The following is a 26,611-nucleotide window of genomic DNA, read 5'->3' as shown; positions in this document are numbered from 1 at the left end:
CATACAATGACATGTCCTTATAATGCATGGTCAGCTTTAGAGGTTTTCCCACAGTTAAAGTAATCTGCTGTCAGAATTTTAACAGGAATCCCAATAAAGGCTTCCTTTCTTTATTTTTGAAAGAAAATACCCTATCAGAAGGTTTGAATAAGCCGTTCAGTGTTAGAATGTTGAGAATCTATTTAATTTTCTCATGGAAACAAAGCTATTTTTATAATCGTAGTCAGTATGAGGTTCTTTATATATACACAATGATTTTATTTCTTATGGGCGAAAAAAATGCGTGAGGACATAGCAGGGCATAAATGATCCATTTCTGTAACTTTGGAAATGGTAGAAAAGTGCTGAACAACATGCAGAAATTCTGCTTGTGTTCTTTGAGGGAAAGTATTACTGTATCTCTATTGCTAATTTTTATGCCTTTTTTGCAAAGTGTGTGCGTGAAACACTAAAGATAAAATTTCATGACAGTTAATTTAGCCATATTGAGAGAGAAGTTTGAATCCCAGTAGTGCTGGGAAACTTACCCCCAGCTCCTCTTTAGTTTGATCATGCCAGTGTTGATAAGAGAATCCCAATAGACCTTGTCAGGCACATCACTGTATTATACTTGTCATTTTTTCCTGTTATTTCTGAGTTAATTGCAAGTTCTCTGATAATTTATTTGGAAACTATAACTGTAAAAAAAAAAAATTATGCTTATGTTGCACTGTCTTCAGGACTGGGAGCTAAGATTTATGTGTATAATAGAAACAGCAAATGTTTTCTCCATTCTAATAAACTTACCTCAATTCTATTTTAAATAAGATGCAATTTCTGTGGGCTTAGGGTTGGTTTTTTTGTTGTTGTTTCTTTTCACTGAACAGAAACAATCTGAAATTGCTGAGAACTGCTAGTATTAATTTTGATTCTCACTTGTGGATGAACTGTGGAAGGAACACTGACCTTCTGGTTTATATTTTGTTTTCTAGCTGGTAGCTGGGAGCATTGTGATGGCATTTGAGGAAGTGTGTACAGATAGAATAGATCTGATTCACAAGAACTACCGAAAGCTCTGTAACTTGTTGGTTGACGTGGAAGAGTGGGGTCAAGTTGTTATAATCCACATGTTAACTAGATATGCACGTACACAGTTTGCAAGCCCATGGAAGAAGGTAAGTTTGTGACTTTTTTTAATTGTGATTGTGTGCTTGCATTCTGAATTATTTCCATTTTTGGATATACTTAGTCTTTTAAGATGAGTTTTTATGCAGACTTTAATAAAACTAGAAATCAAATTCATAAGTCTTAGCTCTTTAAGGCTTCACTAACACAAGGCATCCACCCTTCTGCAGAGCATGAGAATTCTCCTTCCAGGCTATAACCTGTTGTGATTTACCCTGGGCACATCCCATTGGCAGAAGAGAGAGTTCTTTTTCTGTGGCTCTTTGAGTGACATGACTCTTTGTAGATTTTTTTTGTGGGTCGGAGTTAAAAAGGCTTGCCATTCTGTCCTGAAACTGGGTAGAATCTACTTTCATTGTAGATCTGAATACCCGGTATCACAGCATGATGAACATCAACAAAGCTCAGGCAAGTGTCCTGGTTTTGGCTGGGATAGAGTTAAATTTTTTCCTAGTGCTGTGTTTTGGATTTGGTATGAGAAGAATGTTGATAACACACTGATGTTTTCAGTTGTTGCTAACTACCCTGCTAGTCAAGGATTCTTCAGCTTCCCGTGCACAAGAGGCTGGGAGGGAGCATAGCCCGGACAGCCGGCCCAGCTGGTCAACGGGGTATTCCATACCATGTGATGTCATGCTCAGTATATGAACGGTAGGTGTGTTCCAGGAAGTAGTGATCGCTGTTTCTTGGGCATTGCTTGGCGGGTGGTGAGCAATTGCATTGTGCATCACTCATTTTGCATATTCTTCTATTATTATTATTATTATTATTATTATTATTATTATTATTATTATTATTATTATTTTCCCTTCCTTTTCTGTTCTGTTAAACTGTCTTTATCTCAACCCACGAGTTTTCTCACTCTTACCCTTCCGATTCTCTCCCTGTCCCACTGAGGGGTGAGGGGAGTGAGCGAGCGGCTGTGTGGTGTTTGACTGCCTGCCGGGTTAAACCACGACAGCAAGTAATGTAATGTGCTGTGGGACTGTGTGGAGACTTGCATATGTGTTTTCGAAATGTGCAGTGTAAAAAAAAAATTTGGAGTATTTTCATTTTTATTATGTAAATATGAGTATACTCTTATTTAAAAATTATAAAAAGGGATATTCAAAATATAAATCCTATCACTTCTAACAACAGAAAAACTAGAGAGCTCAAGAAATTGATGCTATTAATGTTGGTTTCAATAGGGATTTAACTCTGAATAACAATTTAAATTAAAAGACAGAATACTTCTGGAAAGTACAGTATAAAATTACTCCACAGCTCTGTTTGCGTTTATTACAGGCTTGGGGTGTTACTACTGTAAAGTTTTACCATTTAATTTGAAACTAATTCATATTTAAAGATGTACATATTCAATGATATGTATACTGTTTTACAACAGTAGTTGGAGATGGACTTTGTACAGTCACATAAAAGGATGTTTGGGGTACCTACTTGTAATGAATATAAGATGATTCCAGAACCTTAGAGAAAATGCCATAATTTGATTTTTATTTTTTTTAAATTTAATTCTCCCCACCACCACCCTACCCCCCGTATTTCTCTAGACTAAAGTAGTTCTGCTATAGCTCAGCTAATGTACCTTAACACTTCTGTTCAGGCATTGTTATTTCAGTGTAGATTATTGTGTTTTGTAACTAGAGTAAATAAGAAAATATCAACAATTTTTTTAAGATTCCTCCCCCCCCAGCATTGGAATACAGAATGACACCAGCTATCAACGAATTCTTTCAAACTCTGTATTTTAATACCCTTTGCCTGGGAATGGAACTGAAATGCAGTGGCATTCTGTGTTAATAGATGTATAATTCATTATGTGAAAATAATTATAAGGAGATGTATTTGGACAAAAAGATAATTTCAGCCAGATTTAGTTTACAGCTATATTCACTTAATTGTAAATAAGCAGGGGATATAATTATTAGAAAATTAGAAACATAGCAAAAACATCTGAAGTAGAGTCATATTTTTGCACTACCAGTTGGGTTTTCATTTCAGATGAAAATTAAATTGTTTGTAATGTTGTGGTTTAACCCAGCAGGCAGCCAAACACTACAAAGCCGCTCGCTCACTCGCCCAAAACCAGTGGGATGGGGGAGAGAATAAGAAAAAAAAAGAAAATTTGTGGATTGAGATAAAGATAGTTTAATAGAACAAAAAAGGAAGGAAAAATAATAATTATAATAATAAGAATGGTAGAATATACAAAACGAGTGATGCACAATGCAATTGCTCACCACCCGCCAAGCAATGCCCTACCTGTCCCCAAGCAGCGATCGCTACTTCCCAGACCACGCCTCCTAGTTTATATACTGAGCATGACATCATATGGTATGGAATACCCTGTTGGCCAGCTGGGCCAGCTGTCCCGGCTATGATCCCTCCCAGCCTCTGAAAAGCCCTTGACTAGCAGGGTACTTAGCAACAACTGAAAACATCAGTGTGTCATCAACATTATTCTCATACTAAACCCAAAACACAGCACTATACCAGCTACCAGGAAGAAAATTAACTCTATCCCAGCTGAAACCAGGACAGTATCCACCCCTTATTCTATACCATCTACGTCGTGCCCAGGTCTCACATTTTCCAATACATTTCAGTTCATCAGCATGACTTTCCCTCTCTTTTAATATATACACACAGATGTGATTCCCTTAGACCATGGGCCATCCCTCTAAAATATCCATTGAGTTCATTTACTCCAGGACTTTGGGCTCCATCTGTCATAACAGTCTTTCAGGGCAGGAGAGATGGTGTGTGGTGTTGGATTGTTGCATGCTGAGGCCAGTTCTGGGCGCTCGTCCGGTTCTATCATCGTTGCACTTTGCTCGGTCTCATCAGAGTTCATTCTTCATTAATCTGGGTGATTCTTACTGCAATATCGTTGATATGACAGATAGCAACCATAGAAGTGATGATACACAGTATTATATAGCAATTAACATCATACAATTCAGTTCATTGGCTATTTTCACCCAAAATCAAATCCCCTTGAGGTACACACCAGACTTCCCCATTCCTTTCGCATCACCCACCAAGTGCACCCAGGTCCTTGAGCAAAAGCAATCCCACGGATGGGTTTTCCCTTGCCAGAGGCAGGAGTAACCCAGACTGTCTTCCCCAGCATATTCTTTATGTTCACTAGAGGGACCTTATCCCCATCTACAGTACGTAAGGGTTTTGATTAGGCAGGGCCAGCTCGAGTGACAGATCCCCTGGTATTGACTAACCAGGTGGCTTTTGCTAAATGTGTATCCCAATGCTTGAACGTCCCACCACCCATTGCTCACAATGTAGTCTTTAAGCAGTCCATTCTATCGTTCGATCTTCCTGGAGGCTGGTGTATGGTAGGGGATGTGATATACCGACGCAATGCCAAGCTCTTTGGCCCAGGTGTCTATGAGGGTGTTTCAGGAAAGAGTCCCGTTGTCTGACTCAATTCTTTCTGGGGTGCCATGTCGCCATGTCCTGGTTCCGGCTGGGACAGAGTTAACTTTCTTCCCAGTAGCTTGGGGTATGTGCTGTGTTTTGGGTTTCGTATGAGAGGAGCATTGATGACCCATTGATGCATTGGTTGTTGCTGGGTGGTGCTTGCACCGGGGATACTTATGTTTTCTCTTTTCAGCCTCCCATGCCCTGCCACGTGCAGGTCAAGCTGGGGCGGGGTGGGGAGCACAGCTGGGGTGGTTGACCCAGCTGGCCAATGGGGTATTCTATACCATGTGACATCATGCTAAGTATAAAAACCAGGGGGGGGGGGGCTCACCCCCAGTTCGTGACACGCAATCAGCGGTCGGCGAGCAGTTGCACTGTGCATTGCCTGCTTTGTATATTGGTATTGTTGTTTTTCTCATTGTTATTATTACTGTTCTACTTCATTTTATTTCAATTATTAAACTGTTTTTATCTCAACCCGGGAGTTTTCCTACTTGTGCCCTCCCGATTCTCTCCCCCATCCCACCGGAGGGTGTGGGTGAGCAAGTGGCTGCGTGGGGTTTATTTGCTGGCTGGGGTTAGACCACGACAGTCCTTTTTGGCGCCCAACGTGGGGCAGCAAAGGGTTGAGATAACAACAGATTAATTAGAGCATATTAAGGAATTTATATCTGTTAACATATTAATTTGTTCTGCACAATGCTTTTGTTTTTACTGTACCTGTTAAAGGTTGGTGTTGGGTTTTGTAGTCTGCTGTGCTCTGCCGTGATTAATGATGTTTTGCCTGGGAGATTTGTTACTAAAACGCTGGCATTGGGGGTTATTTGGTATTTGGGGTTTGTACTGAAGCCGTTACTGTATTTTGGGTACCACCTCATGGAGACCATTAGCAATTATACCTCTTCCTCTGAGAGATTTTTTATGGAGGAAATAGAGAATGGCACCCTCACTACCTTCCTCTATTCGTTAAAATAACTTGTCAGTAACTTGAACATCCCTGGGTAGTTAAGATACATCTATTGGTACTCCTTGGGAATATTGTTGTGGTTTTATCCAAGGTTAGTAAGCAATTTAAGAACGTCATCCAGAGATCTGCCCCAAGGCTGGATAGATATGAGTGGCAGGGGGAGTGGGATAGCATGGGCCAATGCCTAGGACGGTGGGCACCCCCAGTGTTCTGGAACTTCACCCCTGAGCAAGTGCAGAATCCTGAAAAATTAGTGGAATATTTGGAAAAAGTATGCTGTCACCCTGGCCATTCTAGGGAGACACAAATCACTACAATGTGCTGGGGCCTGGCCCAAGCCTACCAAGCCCAGTTTAACACCACTCAGAACCCCAAAGGGGAAGAAAAGGTCTCTGCATGTGATGACAAAGCAACAGGCCCTGCGGCTCCCCCACCCGCCAGGGCAGGCATGGGAGCTACTCCGCCCCCTGCGACAGGGAACCAACCCATGCCGGTATCAGTCGCCCCTATACAAAAAAGAAAATGCACAAGAAAATCAGCTCGTTTAGTAAGGGATGAAGATGAACCAGGGCCTTCAAAAGAACAGGAGGAGGAGGAGGCAGAACCCGTAAATGAGATGGTAACCACCCGATGCCTATCCCTGGGTGAGCTGCGAGATATGCGAAAAGACTTCAGTCGTCGTCCAGGCGAGCACATTGTCACCTGGCTGCTCCGATGCTGGGATAACGGGGCCAGTAGCCTGGAATTAGAGGGTAGGGAAGCCAAGCACCTGGGATCCCTTTCTAGGGAAGGGGGTATTGACAAAGCAATGGGACAAGGGACACAAGACCTCAGCCTCTGGAGGCGACTCCTGTCAGGCGTGAAGGAAAGGTATCCCTTCAAGGAAGATGTTATATGCCACCCAGGCAAGTGGACCACCATGGAGAGAGGTATCCAGTACCTGAGGGAATTAGACATGCTGGAGGTGATTTAAGATGACCTGGACAACGAGCAGTTATCCAAAGACCCAGATGAAGTCAAATGCAACCAACCCATGTGGCGGAAATTTCTGCGGAGTGCAGCAGCGTCACATACAAACTCATTGGCAGTAATGACCTGGAAAGACAAAGAGGAACAAATGGTGGATGAATTGGCTGTCCAACTCCGTCAATATGAAGAAAGTCTCTCTTCCTCCCTACAGGCCTGCGTCTCTGCTGTGGAGAAACCGTCTCGGGAGGTCCAGCAACTCAAAGAGGATATGTCCTACTCCCCACCTGCACGGACCAGTATCTCAGCCATTAGGAGCAAGCGTCCCTCTGCTCAAGAGAGGAGACATCGTGGGTACACACCACGGGGCACCCTGTGGTTTTACCTGCGTGACCACGGAGAGGACATGAGGAAGAGGGATGGAAAACCTACCTCAACCCTACAGGCACGGGTACATGAGTTGCAAGGAAAAACAACCACAAAAGGGGGTTCTTCCAGGAAAACTGCTGCTCCAGTCTCCAGGGAGCAGTTCCCCAGACAGAGCAGAAGGGCTGATTCAACTTCTGACCTTAATAAAGGGACTTATGATTCGTACTTACAAGAAGTGGATTGCGAATAGGATGACCAGGACTAGAGGGGCCCTGCCTCCGGCCAGGTGGAGGAAAGGGACAACCGGGTTTACTGGACTGTGTGGATTCGATGGCCTGGCACATCAGACCCACAGGAGTATAAGGCTCTCGTAGACACCGGTGCACAGTGTACCCTGATGCCATCAAGCTATAAAGAGGCAGAACCCATTTGCATTTCTGGAGTGACAGGGGGATCCCAAGAGTTAACTGTATTGGAGACCGAACTAAGTCTAACCGGGAACGAGTGGCAGAAGCACCCCATTGTGACTGGCCCAGAGGCTCCGAGCATCCTTGGCATAGACTACCTCAGGAGAGGGTATTTCAAGGACCCAAAAGGGTACCGGTGGGCTTTTGGTATAGCTGCCCTGGAGACGGAGGAAACTAAACAGCTGTCCACCTTGCCCGGTCTCTTGGAGGACCCTTCTATTATGGGGTTGTTGAAGGTCAAAGAACAACAGGTACCAATCGCTACCGCAACAGTGCACCGGCAGCAATATCGCACCAAACGAGATTCCCTGATCCCCATCCATAAGCTGATTAGTCGACTGGAGAGCCAAGGAGGGATCAGCAAGACTCGCTCACCCTTTAACAGTCCCATATGGCCAGTGCGAAAGTCCAATGGAGAGTGGAGACTAACAGTAGACTACCGTGGCCTGCACGAAGTCACGCCACCACTGAGTGCTGCCGTGCTGGACATGCTAGAACTCCAATACGAACTGGAGTCAAAGGCAGCCAAGTGGTACGCCACAATTGACATCGCTAATGCGTTCTTCTCAATCCCTTTGGCGGCAGAGTGCAGGCCACAGTTTGCTTTCACTTGGAGGGGTGTCCAGTACACCTGGAACCGACTGCCCCAGGGGTGGAAACACCTCCCTACCATTTTCCATGGACTGATCCACATCACACTGGAACAGGGTGAGGCTCCAGAACACTTGCAATACACTGATGACATAATCGTATCGGGCAGCACAGCAAAAGAAGTTTTTGAGAAAGGGGAGAGAATAGTCCAAATCCTTCTGAAGGCCGGTTTTGCCATAAAACAAAGTAAGGTCAAGGGACCTGCACAGGAGATCCAGTTTTTAGGAATAAAATGGTAACATGGATGTCGTCAGATCCCAATGGATGTGATCAACAAAATAACAGCCATGTCCCCACCTGTTAGCAAGAAGGAAACACAAGCTTTCTTACGTGTTGTGGGTTTTTGGAGAATGCATATTCGAAATTACAGCCTGATCGTAAGCCGGGAAGAAGAACGACTTCAAATAGGGCCCTGAGCAACAACAAGCATTTGAACAAATTAAACAGGAGATAGTTCAGGCAGTAGCCCTTGGGCCACTCCGGGCAGGACAAGAGTTAAAAAAAAAGTGGTCTACGCTGCAGCTGGGGAGAATGGCCCAACCTGGAGCCTCTGGCAGAAAGCACTCGAGGTCGACCCTTAGGGTTCTGGAGTCGGGGATACAGAGGATCCGAGGCCCACTACACTCCAACTGAGAAGGAGATATTGGCAGCATATGAAGGGGTTCAATCTGCTTCGGAAGTGGTTGGTACTGACGCACAGCTCCTCCTGGCACCCCGACTGCCGGTGCTGGGCTGGATGTTCCAAGGGAGGGTCCCCTCTACACATCATGCAACCGATGCGACGTGGAGTAAGTGGGTCGCACTGATCACACAACGGGCCCGAATAGGAAACCCCAGTCGCCCAGGAATCTTGGAGGTGATCACGAACTGGCCAGAAGGCAAAGATTTTGGAATATTCCCAGAGGAGGGGGAGGTGACGTGTGCTGAAGAGGCCCCACTGTATAATAAACTACCAGAAAACGAGAAGCAATATGCCCTGTTCACTGATGGGTCCTGCAGTCTTGTGGGAAAACATCGGAGGTGGAAGGCTGTGGTATGGAGTCCTATATGCCAAGTTGCAGAAACTACTGAAGGAGAAGGTGAATCGAGCCAGTTTACAGAGGTGAAAGCCATCCAGCTGGCCTTGGACATTGCTGAACGAGAAAAATGGCCAGTACTTTATCTCTATACTGACTCATGGATGGTGGCAAATGCCCTGTGGGGTGGTTGCAGCAGTGGAAGCAGAACAACTGGCAGAGCAGAGGTAAACCCATCTGGGCTGCCGCGTTGTGGCAAGATATTGCTGCCCGGGTAGAGAACCTGACTGTAAAAGTATGTCACGTAGATGCTCACGTACCCAAGAGTCGGGCCACTGAAGAACACCAAAACAACCAGCAGGTGGACCAGGCTGCTAAGATTGAAGTGGCTGAGGTGGATCTGGACTGGCAACATAAGGGTGAATTATTTGTAGCTCGGTGGGCCCATGACGTCTCAGGACATCAAGGAAGGGACGCAACATATAGATGGGCTCATGATCAAGGGGTGGACGCTATTGCACAGGTTATCCGTGAATGTGAAACATGCGCTGCAATCAAGCAAGCCAAGCGATTAAGGCCTCTTTGGTATGGAGGACGATGGCTGAAATATAAATATGGTGAGGCTTGGCAGATTGATTATATCACACTCCCACAAACCCACCAAGGCAAGCGCTATGTGCTCACCATGGTGGAAGCAACCACCGGATGGCTGGAGACATACCCTGTGCCCCATGCCACTGCCCGGAACACCATCCTGGGCCTTGAAAAGCAAGTCCTGTGGCGACATGGCACCCCAGAAAGAATTGAGTCAGACAACGGGACTCATTTCCGAAACACCCTCATAGACACCTGGGCCAAAGAGCATGGCATAAGACTTGCCTACCCGGGCTCTCCAGTCGATGAATCAGCTTATGGATGGGAAGCAGGGAGTCTCGGTTGGTGCGATATTGCCGCTGGTGCACTGTTGTGGTAGCGATTGGTACCTGTTTTTCTTCGACCCTCAGCAACCCCACAACAGAAGGGTCCTCCAAGAGACCGGGCAAGGTGGACAGCTGTTTAATTTCCTCCGTCTCCAGGGCAGCTCTACCAAACACCCACCGGTACCCTTTTGGGTCCTTGAAATACCCTCTCCTGAGGTAGTCTATGCCAAGGATGCACGGAGCCTCTGGGCCAGTCACAATGGGGTGCTTCTGCCACTCATTCCCGGTTAGGCTCACTTCGGCCTCCAATACAGTTAACTCTTGGGATCCCCCTGTCACTCCAGAAATACAAATGGGTTCTGCCCCTTTATAGCCTGATGGCATCAGGGTACACTGTGCACCGGTGTCTACGAGAGCCTTATACTCCTGTGGGTCTGATGTGCCAGGCCATCAAATCCACACAGTCCAGTAAACCCGGTTGTCCCTTTCCTCCACCTGGCTGGAGGCAGGGCCCTTCTAGTCCTGGTGATAGTATTTGTTACTCACTTCTTGTAAATGCGAATCAAAAGTCCCTTTTTTAAGATCGGAAGTGGAATTAGCCCTTCTACTCTTTCTGGGGAACTGCTCACTGGAGACTGGAGCAGCAGTTTTCCTGGAAGAACCTCCTTTTGTGGTTGTTTTTCCTTGCAACTCATGTACCCGTGCCTGTAGGACTGAGGTAGGTTTTCCATCCCACTTCCTCATGTCCTCTCCGTGGTCACGCAGGTAAAACCACAGGGTGCCCCGTGGTGTGTACCCACGATATCTCCTCTCTTGAGCAGAGGGACGCTTGCTCCTAATGGCTGAGACACTGGCCTGTGCAGGTGGGGAGTAGGACATATCCTCTTTGAGTTGCTGGACCTCCCGAGACGGTTTCTCCACAGCAGAGACGCAGGCCCGTAGGGAGGAAGAGAGACTTTCTTCATATTGCCAGAGTTGGCCAGCCAATTCATCCACCGTTTGTTCCTCTCTGTCTTTCCAGGTCATTATTGCCGCTGAGTTTGCCCCTTGTCCAATCGCTTTGTCAATGCCCCCTTCTCTAGAAAGGGATCCCAGCTGCTTGGCTTCCCTACCCTCTAATTCCAGGCTACTGGCCCCGCTATCCCAGCATCAGAGTAGCCAGGTGATAATGTGCTCGCCTGGACAATGACTGAAATCTTTTCGCATATCTCACAGGTCACTCAGGGGTTGGGATCTGTTGGTTACCATCTCAGTTACGGGTTCTTCCTCTTCCTCCTCCTGTTCTCCTGATGGCCCTGGTTCATCTTCATCCCTTACTAAATGAGCTGATTTTCTTGTGTATTTGTTCTTGTGTATAGGGGTGACTGATACTGGCACGGGTTGGTTCTCTGGTTCAGCTGTAGCGCTTGTTGCTGAGGTTGGAGTAGCCGCAGTTCCTGTTGCCAGGGTTTGAGTAGCCGCAGTGCTTGTCGAGGGGGTTGGAGCAACTGCAGTGCCTGTCCCTGGGGTTTGAGTAGCCACAGTGCCTGTCGCCGGGGTCAATCTCTGGACGGTATTCCTGCATAGTTGTTTAGTCCTAAACAAGACCTGAACCACATTCAGGAGACATAGCAATACGAACATGCTTGTTTGAACATCCCAAGGATATTCAAAATTCTCAGGAACTGTTGTGGAGGGCTTCATGAAGAGGACAGAAGAAAAAGGAGTTTCTGGAGATATGGAGGGGAAGGTGAAGGAGTGGGGGAAAGTGTCCCACCCCGTCTCCCCCATAGATTTGTTCTCCGAGGAGAGAAGGTAAAGCGTGTAAATATTAATAGTTTCTGAGAGGTGGCTTCGAAGGTATGGAGATGAAGGCAATGCTGAGTAGAAATACCAGATTAGACTCACAACCAATAATTTTATCATATCATAAAACAGTGTTACACAGTGCAGCAAAATGATAACCTTGACCCAGTTCAGAGCAGTGATAAACAGCACAGCAGGAAATATATACTGCAAGTAAGGTATTACATAACACAACATTGAGAGCCAGCCCCACAACTTTGAGAGCCAATAAATCAACATTGTGACCAGCAACTATTAAACCAATATAATGAATGCCTATAACCAATTTTGCCTTAACACGCTTTGGTCAGATCTATCGTTATCTCAACCCTTCGTGCCCCACGTTGGGCGCCAAAAAGGACTGTCGTGGTTTAACCCGGCAGACAGCCAAACACCATACAGCCGCTTGCTCACTCCTCGCACCACCAGTGGGATGGGGGAGAGAACTGAAAAAAAAAGAGTAAAATTCGTGGATTGAGATAAAGACAGTTTAATAGAACAGAAAAGGAAGGGAAAATAATAATTATAATAATGATGATAGAATATACAAATGAGTGATGCACAATGCAATTGCTCACCACCCGCTGACCAATGCCCAGTCAGTTTCCGAGCAGCGATTGCTGCTCCCTGGCCAACTCCCCCTAGTTTATATACTGAGCATGACGTCATATGGTATGGAATACCCCATTGGCCGGTTTGGGTCAGGTCTCCTGGCTGTGCCCCCTCCCAGCTTCTTGTGCACCTGGCAGAGCATGGGAAGCTGAGAAGTCCTTGACTTATGTAAGCACTAAGTAGCAACAACTAAAATATCAGTGTGTTATCAACATTATTCTCATACTAAACCCAAAACACAGCACTATACCAGCTACTAGGAAGAAAATTAACTCTATCCTAGCCAAAACCAGGACAGACAGGTAGGGTTAAATTTCAGCCAGGTGAGTTTCCTCATTTCATTTGCTTTGTGGCTGCCAAGCACTTATTGCTGTCACAAGAGAAGTACAGTCTGTAGATAAAAGTGCCATTTATCTTCGCAGTGAAGTGTATTGCTGTGGTTTCCCTTATTCCTGTGACAGACTTGCAGTGGAATAGCAGCAGTGGGTAGAAACTGTGTAGGCAAGTTCTCTAGGACATCTATATCAGCTCAAATTAAGAAAGCGACCCTGGCTTTTCTGATAAATTTGATCAGCAACGTTTCTATGTAGTCCATCCAATGCTATAATCTTACCTTCTTGACTCAGGATGAGGTTTTTTTGATTATTTATATATATGATGTGGCCTTTATTCTAGCCATCTGTTGCAAATAAGTTGTTAAAATTGGATTTATCTCTGTCTAGATCATTGACTTACAGAGATGAAAATTAATTAGAGGGAAACACTGAAATGTTTTTATGACAATTACTTCTTTTCCTTCATGGTTCACTTATTGCACGACCCTATGGAAGAATACTTTTGCTCAGCGGTTGACTTATAAGTCCTTGCTATCTTGATGGGATGGCTTATACTGCCTCTTCAGGTACTTAAACTGAGATTAAATTTAAACTGAGACTAAACCTTAACCCTCATAAAAATTCTAAAAACCACTCAAGCATTTAACCAAACTTCTGAATACAAGTTCCAAATTCCACTTTAATTTTTGAACTGGAGAAAAAAAATGGGGAACTTTTAGCCAGTATCAGAGGCAGATGGTATCTTTTTCCCTTTAAGTTATCCCTTCACTTTTGCTCCTTCTCCATTTTTCTTTTGCAACATTTATTTTATCCCTTCTTGTTCTTCCTTATATTTTCTGTTCTTCCTCTCTTCTTATGCCCTAAACGGTTTTTCTGTTCTTTGCTTTGCAAATCTGTCTTTGCACTGTCATTATGGTTCCTTTTCCACACGCTGTTGAAATGGGGGTGTTTTTATGGTAAGAGAAAGCTATTTTATCTCTCACTTCCATTTTGAGGAGAATGGGACTGTTTTGAATAAATGAAAGTGATCTAAAAATCATAATTGATTGTTTTAATTTTAGCTGCAGTTATTGTGAGACTTTGTTATAGCAATAACTGAGAATTTGGGGTTGCTGCAGAAAGATGTTAATTACTGCAGCATATTTAACTCTTAGCCCCTATTTTTAGACAGCAATCCTAGCCTTAGTTGCTGCTTCTGGTAGAAATGAGAATGAGCTTTTGAACACTTCTTGAGTTTTCACATTAGTTCGGTATGAAGTTATTTAGCACAAATGTTTCTGTAATTGTGATATATTGGGAAAAATTTCATGTTCAGTGATCCTCAAACCCATACTTCCACCTGTGTGATTCTTTTGACTCTGAGCTGTAGTATAAAACTTTTATAAATACAGGCTTTCTGAAGAACATTTTGTGATTTTTAGTTTTTCACTAACTCTTAATTCATTAAATTTTTTTAGTTTGTATTCAAAACTATGTTATTGGTTAAGCAAGTTTTTAAAAGCCACTGTAAGGCTGGACTGAAGAGTCTTTGAAGAGTCTTTCATGTGACTTATGAGTTTATATACATAGCTATATGGGAAATTTTTTTTTTTTTTAAAAGAATGAGATAAACATGTATATCTACAGTGGGATTATATAGGGTATTGTATAAATGAGAATATGTAGGAATGCAGTCTTAGAATATGTATATGAGAAGAAAAGATGTAGTAAACTACAAATGAAGCTTGATTTACTTATCGTTTATTATGTAACATTTATATATGCCAGAAGTTAAGCTAAGAACAATGTGACAGAAAATGCCTTAATTTTAAATTTCACTCGCCACAGTCTGATTCTCAACTCTGAGTAGGTGTCTTAGTACCTTTGTGTAGCTTAGGTATCAAGCTCACTATATTTACAAATTGGAAGCTTTTTGTAGAAAAAGCTTTTTTGAAATCTTCCCAAACTGGTAGAATTTTATTGTGGGTTCCTTAGCCACATTAAAATTTAGCTTTTCTGAAGAGATGTGAAAATGTTTTGGTGAGTATGAAATATGCAACTCCAGAGGCTATCGCTGCTACAAGGTAAGCTGACTCGCAAGAAAAATCCTTTTACAAAGTAATGTCTCAAAATTGCCCTAGAATAGGGATGTTACAAACATCATAGTAAACTGCTATAAAATGCAGAATACCAAGAGATACTGGAGGATTTTGTGCAATGGCTTTCTTGTTTGTTGGAACTGAACTGAGACTAAAGCTAGTATTTTAAAGCCAAAGAATAGATACTATTGATAATCTCACCTAATTTGAATCTTATTTCTTGCAGCATTGAAATGTTGTCACATGCTGATGCAATCCTCTCGTACTGGTAGTGCATAATTGTCATGAAGTTACCTTGGTTTGGATGATACTAAACTCCAAATTATTTAAGTCTTGGAACTGTGCAACTGATGTTTAGACCATGAGACCATTGCCACAATCTTGAGCCCTTATAAAATATAACTCTGGAAATTGTACTCCTTCCTTCCCTCAGCTGTTGAACCTCTTTCAAACAACCTGGCAATAAAAGAAAATTCAAAGCCTTTTTAGCAAAGGGATTAATAGAGCTCAAAAACACCTCAGAACTTGTGTGTGCCAGTGAGATGAAATCTGTGGGAAAACAATTATTCTTGAGTGCGATACCTCTTGTGTGAACTCAATGCCCTGGTTTTGGTCAAGACCCTGAAAACAGGAAAAGCGTCTACTGGTATGAACACAGTGAAGATAGAAAAGAAGGGAGGGGTTTTTTTCTTTGAAAACAACTTTTGCCCATTTTTTCCTGCATTTTTAGATCATGGATTCTCAACCTACCTCTTTCTCGTGTCTCTTGGCTTTTTGTATTAATGGGTGGTTGAGACTGTATTGGCCACTGAGTTACATAAAATCTGGTAAGAAATTTCAATGGCACTCACATTGTAAACCCTTTTTTAGGTTGTCTCATTCCCTGGTAGATGTCTGCATTTGAAAAATAGATTGGTTTTCAAAATCATGTGACTGTATTAGCACAATATGAAGGTTATAGAGTGAGGGTTAGAATCAGAAAATATAATTCACAGTGACCGAAATATTTTTTCAGTTTATCACAACTAACATTTCCATTAATACTCACTTCAATTTCTATTAGCTGAAAGAACGTTTATCTCTTTAGATAGATAAACTTAAAAAATCCAAAAATATCATTGTGTGCAGGAAACCATGAAATCTCATTTGACCAGAACATGATAGCTTTTATCTAAAAGTAAAAAAACTAAAGTACCAGTTTCCATTGTAATTTATTGGAATTATATAAAATCCTTTATATAAATGTATTAACATGTTACATTTTCAGTATAATTCCAGAAGACTCATTTGAATAGAGTTGTAATATGAAAAAATATCCTCAGAAAAGGGCACTGTAGAAGTCCAAGTCTGTTTCAGTGGCTTCAGTTCTGCATAGTTCTACAAATTCAACCAAAACCTCAGGTTTTCTTTCTGACCTCTCTATCCAAATGGTAACAACTACACTGTGGTTATAATTGAAGTAAAAATTACAATATTCAAGCATGTCAGAGTAATATCATTATGATCTTGCCATCTTTATTGGTTCTTCATTCCATAATAGTTCACTGTTGTGGTTTAATCTGGCAGGCAGCCAAATACCACGCAGCTGCTCACTCACTCCCCCCACCCCCACAGTGGGACGGGGAGAGAATCGGAAGGGTAAGAGGGAGAAAAACTCGTGGGTCGAGATAAAGACAGTTTAATAGAACAGAAAAGGGAAAATAATAATAATAATAATGATAGAATATACAAAAGGAGTGATGCACAATGCAATTGCTCACCACCCGCGCTGACCAATAACCAAGTATGAATCGCTACTTCCTGGAACACGCCTACCCTTCATATACTGAGCATGACGTCACATGGTATGGAATACCCCATTAGCCAGCTGGGCTGGCTGTCCTGATTATGTTCCCTCCCATCTTGTGTACCTAGCTCAGTCAGTAGGCATGGGAGCTGTCCTTGGACTAGGAGGGCACTTGGCAACAACTGAAAACATCAGTGTGTTATCAACATTCTCCTCATACTAAATCCAAAACACAGCACTAGGAAGAAATTTAATCCTATCCCAGCCGAAACCAGGACAGTATCCACCCCTTATTCTATACCATTTACGTCGTGCTTAGGTCTCACATTTTTCGATACATTTCAATTAATCACCACTATCTTTCTTTTTATATATACATATATATATATGCACACACAGATATCATTCCCTTGGTCTATGGACTATCCCTTTAAAATGTCCACTGAGTTCATTTAGTCCATGACTTTGAGCTCCATCTGTCATAACAGTCTTTCAGGGAGGGAGAGATGGTGTGTGGTGTTGGATTGTTGTATCCTGAAGCCAGTAGTCATTTCGGTACTGCTGCGCTCGTCCAGTTCTATCATCGTTGCACTTTGCTCGGTTTCATCGGAGTTAGTTCATTCTTCATTAATCTGGGTGATTTTTACTGCTATACCATTGATAGCAACCGTAGAAATAATGATATACAATATCATATAACAATTAACATCATACAATCCAGTTCATTGGCTATTTTCACCCAAAATCAAATCCCCTTGAGGTACACACCGGACTCCCCATCCTTTCGCATCACCCACCAAGTGCACCCAGGTCCTTGAGCAAAAGCAATCCCACGGATGGGTTTTCCCTTGCCAGAGGCAGGAGTAACCCAGACTGTCTTCCCCAGCATATTCTTTATGTTCACTAGAGGGACCTTATCCCCATCTACAGTACGTAAGGGTTTTGATTAGGCAGGGCCAGCTCGAGTGACAGATCCCCTGGTATTGACTAACCAGGTGGCTTCTGCTAAATGTGTGTCCCATTGCTTGAATGTCCCACCACCCATTGCTCTCAGCGTAGTCTTTAGCAGTCCGTTGTATCGTTCGATCTTCCTGGAGGCTGGTGCATGGTAGGGGAAGTGATAGACCCATGCAATGCCATGCTCTTTGGCCCAGCTTTCTATGAGGGTGTTTCGGAAATGAGTCCCGTTGTCTGACTCAATTCTTTCTGGGGTGCCATGTCGCCATAAGACTTGCTTTTCAAGGCCCAGGATGGTGTTCCGGGCGGTGGCATGGGGCACAGGGTATGTTTCCAGCCACCCAGTGGTTGCTTCCACCATGGTGAGCACATAGCGCTTGCCTTGTTGGGTTTGTGGGAGTGTGATATAATCAATCTGCCAGGCCTCCCCATATTTATATTTCAACCATCGTCCTCCATACCAAAGAGGCCTTACTCGCTTGGCTTGTTTGATTGCAGCACACGTTTCACATTCATGGATAACCTGTGCAATAGCGTCCATGGTCAAGTCCACCCCTCGATCACGAGCCCATCTGTATGTTGCATCTCTTCCTTGATGGCCTGAGGTGTCATGGGCCCACAGAGCTATAAATAATTCACCCTTATGTTGCCAGTCCAGATCCGCCTGAGCCACTTCAATCTTAGCAGCCTGGTCCACCTGCTGGTTGTTTTGGTGTTCTTCAGTGGCCCGACACTTGGGCACGTGAGCATCTACGTGACGTACTTTTACAACCAGGTTCTCTGCTCGGGCAGCAATATCTTGCCCCAATGCGGCAGCCCACATGGGTTTACCTCTGCGCTGCCAGTTGTTCTGCTTCCACTGCTGCAACCACACCCACAGGGCATTTTTCTCGTTCAGCAATGTCCAAGGCCCGCTGGATGGCTTTCACCTCAGCAAACTGGCTCGATTCACCTTCTCCTTCAGCAGTTTCTGCGACTTGTCCTATAGGACTCCATACAGAAGCTTTCCACCTCCAAATGCAGTGTAGAGCACATTCCTTACATCTTGTCCTGCCCGGACTGGCCCAAGGGCTCCTGCATGAACTCTCTCCCGCTTAATTTGTTCAAAGGCTTGTTGTTGCTCAGGGCCCCATTTGAAATCGTTCCTCTTCAGGGTCACTTGTTAGAGAGGGCTTACGATCAGGCTGTAATTTCGAATATGCATTCTCCAAAAACCTACAACACCTAAGAAAGCTTGTGTTTCCTTCTTGCTAACAGGTGGGGACATGGCTGTTATTTTGTTGATCACATCCATTGGGATCTGACGACGTCCATCTTGCCATGTTATTCCTAAAAATTGGATCTCCTGTGCAGGTCCCTTGACCTTACTTTGTTTTATGGCAAAACCGGCCTTCAGAAGGATTTGATTTATTTTCTTCCCTTTCTCAAAAAATTCTTCTGCTGTGTTGCCCCACACGATGATGTCATCCATGTATTGCAGGTGTTCTGGAGCCTCACCCTGTTCCAGTGCAGTGTGGATCAGTCCATGGCAAATGGTAGGGCTGTGTTTCCACCCCTGGGGCAGTCGGTTCCAGGTGTACTGGACGCCCCTCCAAGTGAAAGCAAACTGTGGCCTGTACTCTGCCACCAAAGGGATTGAGAAGAACACATTAGCGATATCATTTGTGGCGTACCACTTGGCTGCCTTTGATTCCAGTTCATATTGGAGTTCTAGCATGTCCAGCACGGCAGCACTCAGTGGCGGCGTGACTTCGTTCAGGCCACGGTAGTCTACTGTTAGTCTCCACTCTCCATTGGACTTTCGCACTGGCCATATGGGGCTGTTAAAGGTTGAGCGAGTCTTGCTGATCACTCCTTGGCTCTCCAGTCGACAAATCAGCTCGTGGATGGGGATCAGAGAGTCTCTGTTGGTTCTATATTGTCGCCGGTGCACTGTTGTGGTAGCGATCAGCACATGTTGGTCTTCATCCCTCAGCAACCCCACAACAGAAGGATCCTCCAAGAGACCGGGCAAGGTGGACAGCTGTTTAATTTCCTCCGTCTCCAGGGCAGCTATACCAAAAGCCCACCAGGACGCTTTTGGGTCCTTGAAATACCCTCTCCTGAGGTAGTCTATGCCAAGGATGCACGGAGCCTCTGGGCCAGTCACAATGGGGTGGTTCTGCCACTCATTCCCGGTCAGGCTCACTTCGGCCTCCAATACAGTTAACTCTTGGGATCCCCCTGTCACTCCAGAAATAAAAGTGGGTTCTGCCCCTTTATAGCTTGATGGCATCAGGGTACACTGTGCACCAGTGTCTAGGAGAGCCACCCCCACAGGGCATTTGCCACCATCCATGAGTCAGTATAGAGATAAAGTACTGGCCATTTTTCTCGTTCAGCAATGTCCAAGGCCAGCTGGATGGCTTTCACCTCTGCAAACTGGCTCGATTCACCTTCTCCTTCAACAGTGTCTGCAACTTGGCGTATAGGACTCCATACAGCAGCTTTCCACCTCCGATGCTTCCCCACAAGGCGACAGGACCCATCCGTGAACAGGGCATATTGCTTCTCGTTTTCTGGTAGTTTATTATACAGTGGGGCCTCTTCAGCACGTCACCTCCTCCTCTGGGGATATTCCAAAATCTTTGCCTTCTGGCCAGTTCGTGGTCACCTCCAAGATTCCTGGGCGACTGGGGTTTCCTATTCGGGCCCGTTGTGTGATCAGTGCGACCCACTTACTCCACGTAGCATCGGTTGCATGATGTGTAGAGGGGACCCTCCCTTTGAACATCCAGCCCAGCACTGGCAGTCGGGGTGCCAGGAGGAGCTGTGCTTCAGTACCAACCACTTCCGAAGCAGCTCGAATCCCTTCATATGCTGCCAATATCTCCTTCTCAGTTGGAGTGTAGCGGGCCTCGGATCCTCTGTATCCCCGACTCCAGAACCCTAAGGGTCGACCTCGAGTCTCCCCTGGTGCTTTCTGCCAGAGGCTCCAGGTAGGACCATTCTCCCCGGCTGCGGTGTAGAGCACATTCTTCACATCTTGTCCTGCCCGGACTGGCGCAAGTGCTACTGCCTGAACTATCTCCTGTTTAATTTGTTCAAAGGCTTGTTGTTGCTCAGGGCCCCATTTGAAGTCGTTCTTCTTCCGGGTCACTTGATAGAGGGGGCTTACAATCAGGCTGTAATCTGAAATATGCATTCTCCAAAAGCCCACAACGCCTAAGAAAGCTTGTGTTTCCCTTTTGCTAGTTGGTGCGGACATGGCTGTTATTTTGTTGATCACATCCATTGGGATCTGACGACGTCCATCTTGCCATGTTACTCCTAAAAATTGGATCTCCTGTGCAGGTCCCTTGAACTTACTTTGTTTTATGGCAAAGCCGGCCTTCAGAAGGATTTGAATTATTCTCTCCCCTTTCTCAAAAACTTCTTCTGCTGTGTTGCCCCATACAATTATGTCATCAATGTACTGCAGGTGTTCTGGAGCCTCACCCTGTTCCAGTGCAGTGTGGATCAGTCCATGGCAAATGGTAGCGCTGTGTTTCCACCCCTGGGGCAGTCGGTTCCAGGTGTACTGGACGCCCCTCCAAGTGAAAGCAAACTGTGGCCTGCACTCTGCTGCCAAAGGGATTGAGAAGAACGCATTAGCAATGTCAATTGTGGCGTACCACTTGGCTGCCTTTGACTCCAGTTCGTATTGGAGTTCTAGCATGTCCGGCACGGCAGCACTCAGTGGCGGCGTGACTTCGTTCAGGCCACGATAGTCTACTGTTAGTCTCCACTCTCCATTAGACTTTTGCACTGGCCATATGGGACTGTTAAAGGGTGAGCGAGTCTTGCTGATCCCCCCTTGGCTCTCCAGTCGACGAATCAGCTTATGGATGGTGATCAGGGAATCTCGGTTGGTGCGGTATTGTCGCCGCTGCACTGTTGTGGTAGCAATTGGTATCTGTTGTTCTTCAACCCTCAACAACCCCACAACAGAAGGGTCCTCCGAGAGACCAGGCAAGGTAGACAGCTGTTTAATTTCCTCTGTCTCCAGGGCAGCTATACCAAAAGCCCACCGGTACCCTTTTGGGTCCTTAAAATACCCTCTCCTGAGGTAGTTTATGCCAAGGATGCACGGAGCCTCTGGGCCAGTCACAATGGGGTGCTTCTGCCACTCATTCCCGGTCAGGCTCACTTCGGCCTCCAATACAGTTAACTCTTGGGATCACCCTGTCACTCCAGAAATACAAATGGGTTCTGCCCCTTCATAGCTTGATGGCATCAGGGTACACTGTGCACCGGTGTCTACGAGAGCCTTATACTCCTGTGGGTCTGATGTGCCAGGCCATCGAATCCACACAGTCCAGTAAACCTGGTTGTCCCTTTCCTCCACCTGGCCGGAGGCAGGGCCCCTCTAGTTCGGGTCATAGTATCCGCTTCTCATTTCTTGCAAACGTGAGTCCAGAATTCCTTCATTACAGTCCAAAGTAAGATCAGCCCTTCTACTCTGTCTGGGGAACTGTTCACTGGAAACTGGACCGTCGTGAGACAGGGTTTTCCTGAAAACTGGAGCAGCATTTTTCCTGAGAGAACCCCCTTGTGTGATTGTTTTTCCTTGCAACTCACGTACACGTGCCTCTAGGGTCAAGGTAGGTTTTCCATCCCACTGCCTCATGTCCTCTCCGTGGTCATGCAGGTAAAACCACAGGGTGCCCCGTGGTGTGTACTTTCGATATCCTCTCTCTTGAGGAGAAAAACGCTGACTCCTAATGGCTGAGATACTGGTCCGTACAGGTGGAGAATAGGACCTATCGTCTTTGAGTTGCTGGACCTCCCGGGACAGTTTCTCTACAGCCGAGACAAGGGAAGAGGAGATAGTTTCTTCAAAATCCCGAAGTCTGCTAACCACCTCATCCACCGTTGGTGCTTCTTCCTCTGCCCAGGACAGTACTGCCAACGAACTGGCATACCATGCTGGTGCGCTCCGTACCAACTTCCGCCACATGGGTCGGGTGCACTGGACGTCATCTGGATCTTTGGGCGTTTGGTTGTCGTCCAGGTCACTATAAACCACCTCCAGCATGCCTAGTTCTCTCAGGTACTGGATACCTCTCTCCATGGTGGTCCATTTGCCTGGGCGATATATAACATCTTCCTTGAAGGGATACCTTTCCTTCACGCCTGACAGCAGTCGCCTCCAGAGGCTGAGGACCTGTGTCCCTTTTCCAATTGCTTTGTCAATGCCTCCTTCCCTAGAAAGGGATCCCAGCTGTTTGGCCTCCTTCCCCTCTAATTCCAGGCTACTGGCCCCATTATCCCAGCATCGGAGCAGCCAGGTAACAATATGCTCACCTGGACGACGGCTGAAATCTTTCCGCATATCTCGCAGCTCACTCAGGGATAGGGATCGGGTGGTTTCCGTCTCGTTTATGAGTTCTTCCTCTTCCTCCTCCCCTCCTCGTCATGGCCCTGCTCTTTCATCATCCCTTTCTAAACGACCTGACCTCCGCTTCCAAGATTTCCTCTTCTGTACAGGGGCAACGGATACCAGCAAGGGTTGGTCCTCTGGTTCAGCTGTAGTGCCTGTTGCTGGGTTTTGGGTAGCTGCAGTGCTTGTCATGGGGGTTGGAGTAACTGTAGTGCCTGTTGCAGGCGTTTGAGTGGCTGCAGTGCCTGTCGCAGGGGTTGGAGAAGCTACGGTGACTGTTGCCGGGGTTTGAGTAGCCACAGGGGTTGTCGTGGCGGTTGACATAGCCGCAGTACCTGTCGTGGGGTTTTGAGTAGCTACCGTGTCTGTTGCCGGGGTTGATCTCCCGCTGCCCACCGCCTCTGAGACTTGCTGCTCCGCCTGCCCCGACAAGGCAGCGCCGTTTGCCCTCCCTCTTTTCTTGTTCCTGAGGGTTGATCTCTGGACAGTATTCCTGAATAGTTGTTTAACCCTAAACAAGGCCTGAACCACATTCAGGAGACATAGTAGCAATATGAACATGCTTGTTTGAACATCCCAAGGATATTCAAAATTCTCAGGGAATATTGTGGACATCTTCGTGAAGAGGATAGAAGAAAAAGGAGTTTCTGACAATATGGAAGGGAAGATGAACAAGTGGGAGAAAGTGTCCCATCCTGTCTCCCCCTTAAATTCATTCTCCGAGGAGAAAAAAGTGCAATTACTAATAATTTCTAAGAGGTGGTTCCCGATGTACAGAAATGATGGCAGTGCCGAGTACAGATACCAGGTTAGACTTACGACCAATGATCTTATCACCTCATAAAACAGCAGCAAAATGATAATCTTGGCCCAGTTCCGACTGATGATAAACAACACAAAAGGGAACACATATTGCAAGCAAGGTATTACATGACCCAACATTGAGAGCCAGCCCCACAACTGACAGCCAATACATCAACATTGTGACCAATCAATATAAATAATGCTTATAACAATTTTTCCTTAACACACTTTGGTCAGATCTATCGTTATCTCAACCCTTCGAGTCCCACGTTGGGCGCCAAAAAGGACTGTCGTGGTTTAACCTGGCAGGCAGTCAAATACCACGCAGCCGCTCACTCACTCCCCCCACCCCCCAGTGGGACGGGGAGAGAATCGGAAGGGTAAGAGTGAGAAAAACTCGTGGGTTGAGATAAAGACAGTTTAATAGAACAGAAAAGGGAGAATAATAATAATAAATAATGATAGAATATACAAAATGAGTGATGCACAATGCAATTGCTCACCACCCACGCTGACCGATAACCAAGTAGCGATCGGCACTTCCTGGATCACGCCTACCGTTCATATACTGAGCATGACATCACATGGTATGGAATACCCCATTAGCCAGCTGGGCTGGCTGTCCTGATTATGTTCCCTCCCATCTTGTGTACCTAGCTCAGTCAGTAGGCACAGGAGCTGTCCTTGGACTAGGAGGGCACTTAGCAACAACTGAAAACATTAGTGTGTTATCAACATTCTTCTCATACTAAATCCAAAACACAGCACTAGGAAGAAATTTAACCCTATCCCAGCCGAAACCGGGACACAGCCAAATACCACGCAGCCGCTCACTCACTCCCCCCACCCCCCAGTGGGACGGGGAGAGAATCGGAAGGGGAGGAGTGAGAAAAACTCGTGGGTTGAGATAAAGACAGTTTAATAGAACAGAAAAGGGAAAATAATAATAATAATGATAGAATATACAAAATGAGTGATGCACAATGCAATTGCTCACCACCCACGCTGACCAATAACCAAGGAGCGATCGCTACTTCCTGGATCACGCCTACCGTTCATATACTGAGCATGACATCACATGGTATGGAATACCCCATTAGCCAGCTGGGCTGGCTGTCCTGATTATGTTCCCTCCCATCTTGTGTACCTAGCTCAGTCAGTAGGCATGGGAGCTCTCCTTGGACTAGGAGGACACTTAGCAACAACTGAAAACATCAGTGTGTTATCAACATTCTTCTCATACTAAATCCAAAACACAGCACTAGGAAGAAATTTAACCCTATCCCAGCTGAAACCAGGACATTCACTGGACTGAAAATATCTATGTACTTTTTTGATTTGTTTAGAAGCAACATGTCTGGTCCCTGGTGAAGTGATAGAATGCGATGTTTGGTACTGTGATAATTTTGTATGAATATTCTATATAAATAATATAGTCTATATATTATTATTTATATATCTCACTACCTAATCATTGCATTCTGTATTTGCTGACTTTTGGACTGAAAGTGTTCAGTCTATTTTGACTTAATTTAGAAAGGAGTAATGGACATATGTCTTCTGGTCCTATCATTGCATATTTCATCAGGAAGCCTCCTTACTAATACTTTTCTGGTAGAATACAGGTCATATCCCAGACCACTACTTCATTACCAGAATCTTTTTATATTGTATGTGTGATAGAAGGGAGAAATTAAGTTTCTAATATTCTCATTCCTTTTTAAGTAACTTTGTTCCTGAAAGCTGAAAATGCATCGTGTCTGAGACCACACAGAACACGCTGTTCTGGTTTGGTGACAGCAAAGTCACCTCCTGCTTTCTGTCCACTCAGGAATAGCTATAGTTCGTAACCATTACTGTAACATGCATCCTGGTACTGTGATCTGGTTTGTTTCTCACCTGTCTTGTAATCCCCAGCCCATTCCTTCCCAATGACTCTGCACACAAGACCGTTAGCAGGAGTTTGTTAGGTGCTGGAAAGTTGGATTTTTTCCTTCAATGTAATGATAAAAGATTCAATAGGTATTTTTAAATAGGAAAAGAGTTTGATGATTGACTTCAGTAATTTTGTCCTACAGAAGGGGAAGTATCTGAAGCCTTTTAACCTTTAGAGAAACCAGGGTATGATTCCTTTATCTTAAGGGTCTAGTGTTCTAAATGCCACAAGATGCCCTGCCTAGTCTTCAGTTGTTATGGATCTCCTGTAGATTCCATACCTTCAGGACCTGCCAGACCCATGCAGATATTTCTCATATTTGAGGGAGTATAAAATGGCACTAGATACTTTGTGATTGGTTGAGGTCTGCTCATGTCAGATGGAGGTCCATTTGAAACTTGTCACAGTTCATCTCCTTGACTTTTTGAGCAGTATTGAGGATAATTTTTGTTTTGTTCTGATAGACCAAAAGTAGGTCTACTCTAGTGTTCTGAAACCCATCTGTTAAGCATGTGGAAGGATTTAGGTAGGCATCTTCACACATGACATCAAAATTTCAGATCTATCTTGGATACATCATTAATTCTTTAAGTAGGAAACTGTTCTATGCATTTTGTACCATTTCCCTTTTCCAAGGATCCTGTTCATGATACAGCAAGTGGACTGCTGATCTTGGTTGGCTAAGGTGTTTTTGGTATTGCATTCGGATTCACTGACTAGTGAATAGTCCCAAAACTCTTCTTACCTTTCAAACTTAGCTTATCCCAAACTCTTTTGAGAGCAGTTCTTATAAATATTAGAAAGGGCTCTGGATGATAGTGAAAATCTTATCTGCAAAAGATTCTGCTGCAGGAATCAAAAAAGCTGTGTGTGTATTTCCTTATGATTCTGAGGAGTGAAACTAAAGTCTATAG

The 26,611-nt window shown here is 44.9% G+C and overlaps 1 protein-coding gene across 1 annotated transcript in view; it reads left to right on the top strand.

Annotated features, from left to right (window-relative positions):
• Nucleotides 1-353: 353 nt before the first annotated feature.
• Nucleotides 354-26,611, top strand: part of LOC142075037 (AP-3 complex subunit beta-1-like) — a 265,469-nt gene continuing 239,211 nt past the window's right edge. Inside the window, 2 exon segments of the mRNA XM_075136034.1 lie at nt 354-395; nt 972-1,154. Coding sequence (XP_074992135.1) covers nt 354-395; nt 972-1,154 — 225 coding nt within the window.

The sequence above is a fragment of the Calonectris borealis genome, chromosome W (assembly GCF_964195595.1).
Source record: "Calonectris borealis chromosome W, bCalBor7.hap1.2, whole genome shotgun sequence".
NCBI classification, from domain to species: Eukaryota; Metazoa; Chordata; class Aves; order Procellariiformes; family Procellariidae; genus Calonectris; species Calonectris borealis.
The sequence above is the reverse complement of the archived record's forward strand: the minus strand, read 5'-3'. Positions and strand labels throughout refer to the sequence as shown.